At 45.5% G+C, this 12,074-nt stretch overlaps 1 protein-coding gene across 2 annotated transcripts in view; it reads left to right on the top strand.

Annotated features, from left to right (window-relative positions):
- The window catches only part of LOC129858156 (protocadherin Fat 4-like), a 110,702-nt gene extending 100,720 nt beyond the window's left edge, over window positions 1-9,982 (top strand). For both annotated transcript variants that reach the window (XM_055927165.1, XM_055927164.1), the window contains 6 exons: window positions 1,220-1,305; window positions 1,969-2,148; window positions 2,499-2,623; window positions 2,768-2,985; window positions 4,862-5,123; window positions 6,857-9,982. In XM_055927165.1, coding sequence (XP_055783140.1) covers window positions 1,220-1,305; window positions 1,969-2,148; window positions 2,499-2,623; window positions 2,768-2,985; window positions 4,862-5,123; window positions 6,857-8,760 — 2,775 coding nt within the window. In that variant the 3' untranslated portion in view covers window positions 8,761-9,982. The remainder of the gene's footprint in view (window positions 1-1,219; window positions 1,306-1,968; window positions 2,149-2,498; window positions 2,624-2,767; window positions 2,986-4,861; window positions 5,124-6,856) is intronic.
- Window positions 9,983-12,074: the final 2,092 nt, after the last annotated feature.

Genomic DNA, 12,074 nt, shown 5'->3' with positions numbered 1-12,074 from the left:
GGACACTGTTGTTTATATGTAATACAATCATTTGCAATTTAACTGCAAAATTTGTTGTAACGTTCTTCTCAAGGCTATTTTTGCCTTATTTCCTATTCCTTCCCATTGTGAGGAATGAGAGTGGTTTTAGCCCTCACATAAATCATTTACAACTAGTCACACCCTTTAGCATCCACGTTCTGTTTTCATCCTCAACAAGTCTAGAACCTGACGTTCTCACATAAATAATCATGGCGAATGGAAGACAATAGCATGGATTTGTCATCGAGAAGGTTGGTCGTTGGAAAAGGATGCTCTCCAGTGACACTTTTCCGCCCTCTTCTGTTGTGACATCACTAATCTGCGATGTTTCCCCTGTTCCCTGAAAGTGAAGCAAACAGAAACAATGCTCCTGGTCTTTTGTCACATTTTATATCCATTTTCAGAGGGTGTTTCCTCCAGAAAACCCTTCGCCAGTCATGTGAGACACTTGACAGTGTGTGTACGCTGTGGTTTGGCTGCAAGGGCTTTGATTTGAGAGAAAGGCATTAATAAAATGCCCATCTGGCGCTGAAGGGTAGCTCTCGCCCTTCAGCGACAAAGCCCTGAGACAAATGAATCTTTTTTTCCCTTGTTATTTTTTTGCCTCGTAAATTGTACGTTTCTGTGTTAGCAATTAGCGCAGGATGGGAGGGTGGGGTCACGCTCTCTGGCATCTCTTGGATGATTTGTGCTCACGTTCCGAGCAGGCCGCTCCGTGTTTACCTAAGATCTTGGTGTATGTGGAGCATGCTGTCATGGTTTTTCAACACGTTCACACACTTTTCATTTCTCCTGCCACCTCTTTTTTTCACCTCAGTCAAGCTTCAGAGACCACAGAATTAAAGAGAAAGTAGAACAATTATTAGCCTTGGCTAACGGTAAAGGTCATATCTTAGGGAATTTTAGATTTCCATGTAGGTCTACTGCGTCTTCATAATGATGGTTTCAAATACAGTATGCTATCGAAAATAACATTCATTGTAACTTACAAAATCAGTCATGTAGTTGTATTTACTGTTGTCTGTCTGTCTTTCTGCAAACTGGAGTGCTCATCTGAGTAAGATATTACTGTCTGTGCTGGTACAACCATCAGGAAGGTGCAACGTGTGTGGTCATTTGTTTTGTGTTGTATGTGTGCTGTACAGTTAAAGCAGAATAACATGTGCGTGACCGTGTCTCTGCTCCTCTCGTCATTCAGGCTGCGTCCCTGACAGTCGACCTGTGTGGGGACGATCAGGAGCCAGGCTACTGTGCTGTGAGCAACGTGGCTGTCCATACTGACTGGTAAGAACACATAACGTTACATAGAGCTTACCACACAGTCCATCCTGGCAACGTACACCCAGCTGTCAACTACATAGTGAAAGGCTCAATTCGGTAGAAGAGACTATAAGGGAAGCATTTATTTCCAGATGCAAATAGCACTTTATTTCCATGGTATACTGTAGTAAATAAATATAATTCCTTGAGAGAAAAAAACATAATGCCATTTGAAGCTGTTTACTGTCAGAGTAGCTGTTTCTGGCCACTTTCAATTTATACAAACATCCTCATTGGTCACTATTGGTTCTCATTCTGGGAAGTTGAAAATATCAACAATACAACAATATCTTATGTCTCTGCAAATAATGGAACAGTCTGTGGACCCATCCATCATGTCGACTGTTCTCAATGAACCCTTGCATATCCACGTTGGCTTGTGTAAACCATAGTGTCTGTAAACACATACATGGACATCACATGTACCGTTTAGCATTGAGAGGCCCAGAGAGGCCCAGAGTGAAAAGCTGTCTGGATCCATAGGAGGAGGACTGTGTGTCTGAGTGAGCGATCTGGCAGATGAGGAGGGTCTGCTGCAGTTTATTTGCGGAGGGCCCGGCCCCCTGTAGGGCCATGTTGTTGTGAAAGGCGCTGACCCCCAGCGGCTTCTCCTTCTCCTCCTCGCAGGATCCTGGACGTTGGGCCCAACCGGCTCTCGGTGGGAGGCGTCAGGTCAATAGAGCCCGTCCTTCATCGCCGTGGCCAGGTCGCCACACACGACTTTGTGGGCTGCATCATGGAGTTCGCCGTCAACGGCCGCCCACTGGAGCCCAGTCAGGCCCTGGCATCCCATGGCATCCTTGACAGGTTTAGCTCTCTCCCTACCTCTTTCTTTCCTACATCCTTCCATCCTACTCAACCCCCTAACCCCCAAACTCTCCCAGCAGGATATCTGGTCATTCTCTGTAGCTCTCAACCCTCAAGAATCGCTGAAAAGCCATCTTTGATATAAATAGCAGACGTACAGTTTTTTTGGAATAGTAGAATGGAGATTTTTTCTTTTAGTTTGTTGTGAATAGTGGCGAGGACAGATCTTTTAATATGCTAATTCCCTGGGTCTTTTATGGTTTTTGTATTGGAGGAGTTGCATCTGCCGGGTCCTATAGAGGGCCCGCTGTCCACCATGGGGGCTGACTTGTCTGTCTGTCTGTCCGTAGATGTCCCAGACTGGAGGGAGCCTGCACAGTCAACACCTGCAGACATGGGGGCACCTGTATTGACTACTGGTCCTGGCAGCAGTGCAAATGCATGGAGGGCTTCACCGGCAAAAACTGCGAGAAATGTAAGAATCCCTTTGGAGGGGAATTTTGGCTGACTGTGCTTGCAGTCTGAGTCATACACTTCTTGTGAATTTGACTCTCACTCAGATGCAGATTGTATAATTTCCTTTGATTTACCCTGACTTGTGCTTTTGATTCTTTCATAGACATCACGGCCGACACGGCTCTCTCGCTGGACGGGACTGGTCGGCTTGACTATGCCATGCGCCAGAGCCCCAAACGGGACGCCCTGCTACACCAGAGCCTCATGGGCTTGACCTCTGACCTCTCTGGGCCCAGCAGCCTTGAGGTCAAGTTCCGCACCCGCAGCAAGAGTGGCACCCTGCTCCATGTCCAGGAGAGCAGCAACTACACCACCATCAAGGTAAAGGAAGGCTCCACGGAGCGATGCCAGAGACATGCTAGAATGTGTCTGCTGTTCCCAAAGCATCCGGATGCACAAGTGAGCGTACATACAGGCATGTTAGTATATTTGTCAATTTCTCCATTTGCTACTCAGTCGTCATCCTGAGATCCACACGTACACATGTCACACATACACACAGTCCTCCCTTAGCTCCCCATCCCTGAGTCAAAGCTATAAGGGGACCTGTCTTCATCACCTCCTCCCATTACCCATATATATACGCTCCATACGCTCCTTCAATCTGCTGCTATACACTTCAAGGCTCTGAGTGATTCGGGGCAGCTGCCCAAGGGCCTGAGCTCGCATTCATCCTCTTCCATTTTCCCCCAGTCCGCTTCCTTTCCTGCAGGACACAGCGGGTCTCTCTGGTTGTGTTTTCCAGTGCAGAGCAGCCCCCCAGAATCCCCCCTACCACTACTACTATACAGCCCAAAGAGCAATATTGAATGTACTGTGTGACCCTAAAAAATGAAAATACTTTGTACAGGAGTATAAATAATGTAAAAGAGATAAGTTTAATTGGTTCTCCAGATCTCTTTTCCTGTGTTTTTGGCTCGCGGGATTTTTCCTTTTCCAGATTTGGTCGTGAACCTTTAAAATCAATTCCTCCTGAAATGTATGAGATTACCATACACAATGCCTGGCACACATTCATTTTCTAAGAGAAAGTCATATTGGTTCATTACTTATAAACAATTAACTCTATTGCGTATGGATATAGTTTATGCATAGTGAAAGTAATACTATTAACTGGTCCTGCATATATAACATAACATGATCATAATAATAAATCAGTCTGGTTTACTGGTATTTGGCACATGCAACATTTTCCTCTGCACTGCAACTAGGGTTGCAAAGTGACTGGTAATTTACCAAAGTTACCGGAATCTTCAGTGATTTTGGTAATTAACAGCAAATCAATGGAAATCTATCGTAATTTTGAATAACTTCAAATAAATATGTATTTATATATAGTGTTCATTTATTATATATGTTCACATATTGTTTCTAGTAGATAGATCATATGTTTCCAGAGAAAATAGCCTATTTAATGAAAAAATCATCAAGTCAACAATGGCATTAATTTCCAACTATTGACTTGTTTCACAACTACCACCAGTTTGATGCAAAAACATTGCCAACAAAGACATATTGACATAGTAAAATGAATAAAAGTTAGTAAAACTATTTTTATAAAGGACATTTCATGCTAAAACCCTCACTCCAATGGTATTCACTAAGTTGATGGTTTATATTTAGGATAATGATAATACAGCTTTGTCATTCCATTTTGTATTATTTAATTATTTCATATATTTTACATGATAAAGCCACACAGAGGGACACAGATTATTGGGGACACCTATGATAATCTGAAGTACCCAAAAGGGCCACTAGATGTCTTGTGATAGATTACGTAAAATCCTTGAAAGATACCACAATTCTGGTAGCTTACTGGTTAACTTCTAAAGTTTCCAGAAATACACCCTGCCTTTGCAAACCTAACTGCAACAGTCGTTATTGTGAAGGAAAATGTGTTTTCAATCAACTGACCTACCTGTTACAGTAACGATACTGTAAATAAAATTCCAAAACAAGAACAACTCTCCAACTGAAATGAAACATCAACAACATCCCAGAGTTGAGAATTATCAGAGCCTGAGCATATAATCATATCATCATGCTTATCCATTTCTCCAAGCTCTCCTTCTCAACAAACATATACAATACAGTATCTATGTCTGTCCGCCGTCTGCCTGCCCGTCTGTGTCCGTCCATCTGTCCACATGTGCATCTATCCATCTGACTTCATCTCTGTCTCTTTCCGCCCCAGCTAAAAAATGGCAATGTCCACTACATCTCTGAGGCGGGCGTGGGAGGCAAGGTGGAGAGGACCCTGGGGGAGATGGTCCTAACAGATGGCCAGTGGCACGTCCTGCAGATTTTCAAAAACGGCTCAGCCACCTCCCTTCACGTGGACGGAGCCCTCCTCAAGCTCATCCAGCACCCCACCCAGGACTTTGGGGGTCTTAACGTCCTAACCATGTCCCTCGGTGGTGTTCCCTCTGGCCCCACCCAGCAGAAAATTGCATCAGGTGAGTTGGTGATATGTGAAGTTGCTGTTATTGTCATACACCGAGTGCACAAAACATTAGGAACACCTTCTTAATATTGAGTTGGACCCCCCCATTTGCCCTCAGAATAGCCTCAATGCATCGGGGCATGGACTGTACAAGGTGTCGAAAGAGTTCCACAAGGATGCTGGCCCATGTTGACTCCAATGCTTTCCACAGTTGTGTCAAGTTGGCTGGATGTCTTGGGTGGTGGACCATTCTTGATACACACGGGAAACTGTTGAGTGTGAAAAACCCAGCAGCGTTGCAGTTCATGACACACTCAAACTGGTGCGCCTGGCACTTAATACCATACCCTGTTCAAAGGCAGATATTTTTTGTCTTGCACGTAATCCCTCTGAATGGCACACATACACAATCCATGTCTCAATTGTCTCACGGCTTAAAAATCCTTCTTTAACCTGTCTCCTCCCCTTCATCTACACTGATTGAAGTGGATTTAACAAGTGACATCAATAAGGATCATAGCCTTCACCTGGTCAGTCTGTCATGGAAAGACATTTTTTGTACACATAGTGTGTGAATGGTAGATACCTTTTTCACTGAATAAAAGGTCTTCTGTTGACCATATTAGGTGGTGTTCCAGTCCTGCTGTCTGGAGATAGTGTAAATTGTGTTTTTGACATTGGACACATATTTGCCTGTGAGATATTTACAGTAGAAGAGAGTTAATGTTGCTCTCTTTGACGGATCATTTCTAGACAATAACTAATGTGAAACTAGTTTAATTAGGTGGGGGAGCCCCGCCTTTGATGCTTTCATGTTTTCATCTCTTTGCTCTGGAACCTCGGCTTTGGTTAGGCCTAAATCACGTATCAAATGTCCTCAACTCTGACTTGAAAATAGTTTGGATAGGGTGAACGAGAGGGCTTCCAGAGGGAGGGATACACCGCTGTAAATGTCTGACTTTTAGGGGAAAGAAAATGACTTAATACTATGGACTGGGATAATATGGTAAAAAATGAGCAATTTGAATGATTTGTTGGCCTCTTTCACACAGCAAGGTCCAGGATATATTTCAAAATAAACACACTTTGAACACGCAGATCTATAGCAGACTGCCTTGCCTAGCACACTGATAATCTGGTCCCGGTTTCTTGGGGCCACGCCTGCACCAAATAAGAACTGACCCTCGCTCAATATGCGTATCGAAGCAGTTGTGTGCATTCAACTAGTAAGATTATAATGAATAGGACAAAATGGTTTTAAATTATATTGGGATAAATTGAATAAACATGTTTACATCTGTGAGGGACATTGTGAGGCAATATGAAAGCAAAGGTTTGAATTGGTTTGTCCAAAACATTTCTTCCACATGGATGTCTTGAAGCGATATGAGGTCTGAAGGTAGATTGCCTGGCATCGACTTCCCATGTTTTAGTAAATAATCATATTGGTTTCTCTCAGAATTTACCCATTTGAGAATGTGATTTGTCGAGGTATTTTCCATGAGAAAATTTCATTGAGATTTTAATCGATTCTGAACCAATAGCTGACAACATTCCCCCGGTTCTGATTATAGCTTTCAGTTCCTGTTAATTACAAGGAGGCTATCCCAGCGTCATTGCAAATTCTGAAAAGCGATCAAAATTGTGCCATTCGGAAACTATGATCTTCCAGGCCACTGTGTTGTCTTAATAACCGTCCAGGACTACTTCCTGTTTACTGAACACCTCTTCCTATTCTTCCTGCAGGCTTTGACGGCTGCCTGGCCTATGTGAAGTACAATGGGGAGAATCTACCATTCAGTGGAGATCACAGCGCCGTCACCATCTCCAAGACCAGCTCAGCCGTTAAGATTGGCTGCAGAGGACCCAACCTATGTGAGAGCAGCCCTTGCTGGGACGGCCTGATGTGCGTCAACCAGTGGTACATCTACCAGTGCCTCCCACCAGGCGAATGCGCCTCCAGCCCTTGCCAGAACCGAGGGAGCTGCGTCCCTGGCCCCCGCTCTAGTTACACCTGCGTCTGCTCTGAGTTCTACACTGGCAAGACATGCGAGACCCTGGTGGCGTGCCTGGGGGTTCAATGCCCTCAGGGCACCCTCTGCAAGACGGCCAACAATGGCGGCTTCATCTGCAGCCCGAGCCCCACGGCCAAGGAGCTTACCTTGCCCATCTGGGCAGTGCCGGCCATTGTGGGAAGCTGTGCCACAGCCCTGACCCTGGTGGTGCTCAGTCTGATCCTCTGCAACCACTGCAAGGGCCGCAACAAGACCAAAGTGCCAAAGGAGGTGAAGCAGCCTAAGGAAAAGAAGAAGAAAAAAAAAAAAGGGAGCGAGAACGTGGCCTTCGACGACCCAGATAACATCCCGCCGTACGGTGATGACATGACAGTGAGGAAGCAGCCTGAGGGGAACCCCAAACCTGACATCATCGAGAGGGAAAACCCCTACCTGATATATGACGAGACGGACATTCCCCACAACAATGAGACCATCCCCAGCGCCCCCTGTGCCCCCTGCCAGATGCCTGAGGCAGACATGGAGCACTATGACATAGACAACGCCAGCAGCATCGCCCCGTCCGACGCCGACATCATCCAGCATTACAAGCAGTTCCGCAGCCACACGCCCAAGTTCTCCATCCAGAGACACAGCCCTCTGGGCTTCGCCAGACAGTCCCCCCTGCCATTGGGGGCCACCAGCTACACCTACCAGCCCCAGTACAGCCAGGCTCTGAGGTCCACCCCTCTCAGCCACTCAGCCTGCCCCACGCCCAACCCCCTCTCCAGGCACAGCCCGGCCCCCTTCACCAAGCCCTCGTCCTTCTACCGCAACACCCCCACCAGAGAGCTTAACCTGGCCCGCAGGGATGGCAGCCCCCTGGACTTGCACCACAATGAGATGGGCCAGCAGGGAGCCATGTTCAACTACGCCAACCGGCTGGGCCGACGCAGCAAGAGCCCCCAGACTATGGGGGGCCACAGCTCCAGGCCCGGCAGCCGGCTCAAGCAGCCCATTGAGCAGATCCCCCTGGAGACGGGGCCCCCCGTGGGGCTGTCCATTGAGGAGGTGGAGCGGCTCAACACGCCGCGGCCTCGCAACCCCAGCATCTGCAGCGCCGACCACGGCCGCTCCTCGTCTGAAGAGGACTGCCGGAGGCCCCTGTCACGGGTGCGCAACCCAGCCGATGGCATCCCTGCCCCGGAGTCATCATCTGAGAGCGACTCCCACGACTCCTTCACCTGCTCAGAGATGGAGTACGACCGGGAGAAGCCCGTGGCCTACAGCTCCAGGGTGCCCAAGCTGTCGCAGGTCAACGAGTCAGACGCCGATGATGAGGACTACGGCGGGCGGCTCAAGCAGAGGCGCTACTCTAGCCGGCGGACCGAGGGCGGGCCCGCTGCACAGGCACCGATGACAGACCACTACACTTTGCCCCATAAACTGGGCCAGCAAGCCGGGGGCTTCAACTGGGACAACCTGTTGAACTGGGGCCCAGGCTTCGGCCATTACGTAGATGTGTTCAAGGACCTGGCCCTGCTGCCGGAGAACGCAGCCGCGAAAGAGATGAACATTGAGATGAACATTGAGATGAACAGTGGGGATGGGTCAGTGACCATTCTGAACGAAGGGGAGGCCGAGCAATATGTATGAGACTATTTATTACAATCCTGTACAGTATGGTATGTTCTCTAAAAGAGAAACTAAGACGATGTAGATAAGAAGCAGAGCACATTGGGCTAGCCGTCTCCGTTCATTTCTTTGTGGAAATAAGACAACCTTCAATGCAGTAAAGCAGAAAATGACACCTGTAATATTACTTCTGATGGAGTTAGCCCCTTGGAAGAGTATACCAGTCCTTTCCAGACCTCTAATTGTACAATCATCTCTGCGGTCTCATTATGCGTTATACATTAACACTGAATGGTTGGAACAAAAACCTGTGTCTGAATTCAATTTGATGACTGCCAAGCTAAATTTGATCTTCATCAAATGTAGCTGGTCTGTATTACCAATAATGTCACTCCTTTGCGAAACTTCTGTCACATTCACCAGTGAGAGATAAGATGAGCGATAGCATTGAAACACTCACAAGAGAATTTCCAAAGGCCATAGCAGTAGAAACCCCAGCCGGTGTCTTTTTTTGTCCCATTTCTCATTTTTAAAAGAAATCATATGTAATATGATCCTATTGCACCTCTAGGCATCAAGATACAGCTCTTGTGTAAAAATGAGCACACCACTTTGCTTGCACGGTAATCGAGGCCTGCCAGTGTTATGACCCAAGCACGATAACCGCTCTCTGGCTGTATGTGTTCTCTCAGATGACTGACTAAGCACTCCAAGAGCTAGGATTAAACAAGTCCCTGCCTTACAGACATTTGAGGATTTAAGGATGCTGAGGATACTATTGTTTCTGTTGGCGGGGTTGGTTCTGTGATGAATAGTCTGGGTCACAATCCCCCGAGTCTGAGTGTTATTTGACCAGCCAAAAGGTTTGGCCGATGATAGCTGATCCATCCCGTCATGACGTGAACCCCACCCTACTAAGACTATGAACTTGTGTATATTTTTTTTGTATTCATGGGAAATCATGGATGTCATCGTTGTCAGAGTTTTTGTGCATTATTTTTAAATGTATGGTTTCTACTTTTTGTACTGTTTATTAACTTAAATGACTTAAGATGGGTTTTTATGGATATTTTCACATGCTGAAGTGTGTTCTTACTTTCAGGGAAAGTAAGTTTGAAGACTTATCTTTTACATTTGTTACATATGTAACGTCAGTATTTTCCACTTTTGATAAAACTATAACACACTTTACGCTTTGTACATGTAAAAAGCCAATAACAGAATAAAAAAGTATTTATTTAAAGGTCTCTTTCAATACAAAGTGAGCATGTCATGTGGTAAGCAATCTCACTGCAATCCTGTGGGGGGGGGGGGGCACCTTTTGAGCTCAGATTGCAGCTCAATAATGTGGGTGGTATGGTATTTTATACTCTAAGGACTCTAAGACTGTTGTGAGCAGAGTTGAAATAAAGCATGTGCTGAATTGAACAAAACATGTTAAAAGGCCATTGAGGACCTAAATGAAAGTGAGCCACAGTGCTGGCAGCCAAGCACAACATCCAGCGGACTCAGCGTCGCAGGGCCCTCTATTGCTTTCAACAATTATTTACATCTGGCTTATTGAGTAGAACCATTTTTTTGTAGCCTGGTGATCCGGTATGCAACATGCTTATCTTCTCCGTCATCGAGAGAGAGGGGCCACGAAGAGAGAGAGAGAGAGTGGGGAGCCATGAACCAAGCGAAGAGTGACAACCCAAATCTGGTAGATTACTGTGGACTCCTGGAGAGGTTCTGTCCTGCCGAGACCAATGTTGACGTAGACTGCTTGGGAATGCTGTACCATGCCGATGCTGAAATAATAACACTCATAAGGATAATGATAGTAAGTGAAAAAGGACCTCGTGTAAATACAAGAGAAGATGAATTCAAATAAACCTCACAGCAGTTCTTTCGCTTTACTGTGTGAGATTGGCATGGCAGGGTGTCAAAATGAAACCGAGAGAGGAGTCGAAGATTGCATAGCATGCACTCCTCTCGTACAAAATGTGAATTAGAAAGGGAGACATACCCCCATAGGTGAGGGAGACAGACAGAGGCGGATGGCAAAAATAAATACCAGCCCATCTGGCATTTGCCAGATGGGATGGTATTTCTTTTTCCTTAGTGGGCCTGTCTAACTTGTTGGTTTTTTTGGTGTGCAAAATAATCATTATCTTGCTAATAATGAGGGCCTCAAGGGAACAAAATGGCCGGTGTGGGGGCCTGAGGGGAAAAAAATGGTCCGGTGTTTTAGATTTCTGGTCCCAGTCCACCCCTGGAGACCAGGCTGCTTCATAAAGAGAGCATTGTCCTACTATATAAAGTAGATATATTTGCCCAAGAAGGATTTGTTGTTGTAAAGTTGCAAAAAATGAGTTGCAGCATTGTATTTTGTAATAATTTACATTAGCTGGTTACCATATATATACAGTTCATGATATTTCAATAGAGTAAAATGGACAATCACTCATAGTCTAGAATGACTTCACATGATTAACAATGTAAATTTAGCAGTGCAGTGTGACTACGTTATCAACATTCACCACATGAAGTTACCAAAGTTGAAATTGAAACAAGTTGTTTTCCAAGCGAGTGATAATGACGGAGATACCAACAAGACTAGAGCTAGAGGCAATTTCCCATGTATAGTTGAAGTCGGAAGTTTCCATACACCTTAGCCAAATACATTTAAACTCAGTTTTTCACAATTCCTGACATTTAATCCTAGTAAAAATTCCCTGTCTTAGGTCAGTTAGGATCACCACTTTATTTTAAGAATGTGAAATGTCAGAATAATAGTAGAGAGAATGATTTATTTCAGCTTTTATTTCTTTCATCACATTCCCAGTGGGTCAGAGGTTTACATACAATCAATTAGTATTTGGTAGCATTGCCTTTAAATTGTTTAACTTGGGTCAAACGTTTCGGATAGCCTTCCACAAGCTTCCCACAATAAGTTGGGTGAATTTTGGCCCATTCCTCCTGACAGAGCTGGTGTAACTGAGTCAGGTTTGCAGGCCTCCTTGCTTTTTCAGTTCTGCAGACACATTTTCTATAGGATTGAGGTCAGGGCTTTGTGATGGCCACTCCAATACCTTGACTTTGTTGTCCTTAAGCCATTTTGCCACAACTTTTGAAGTATGTTTGGGGTCATTGTCCATTTGGAAGACCCCTTTGCGACCAAGCTTTAACTTCCTGACTGATGTCTTGAGATGTTGCTTCAATGTATCCACATCATTTTGTATCCACATCATTTTCCATCCTCATGATGCCATCTATTTTGTGAAGTGCACCAGTCCCTCCTGCAGCAAAGCACCCCGACAACATGATGCTGCCACCCCCCTGCTTCATGATTG

The sequence above is a fragment of the Salvelinus fontinalis genome, chromosome 6 (genome assembly GCF_029448725.1).
Source record: "Salvelinus fontinalis isolate EN_2023a chromosome 6, ASM2944872v1, whole genome shotgun sequence".
Classification (NCBI taxonomy): domain Eukaryota; kingdom Metazoa; phylum Chordata; class Actinopteri; order Salmoniformes; family Salmonidae; genus Salvelinus; species Salvelinus fontinalis.
This window is presented reverse-complemented; position numbering and strand designations above follow the sequence as displayed.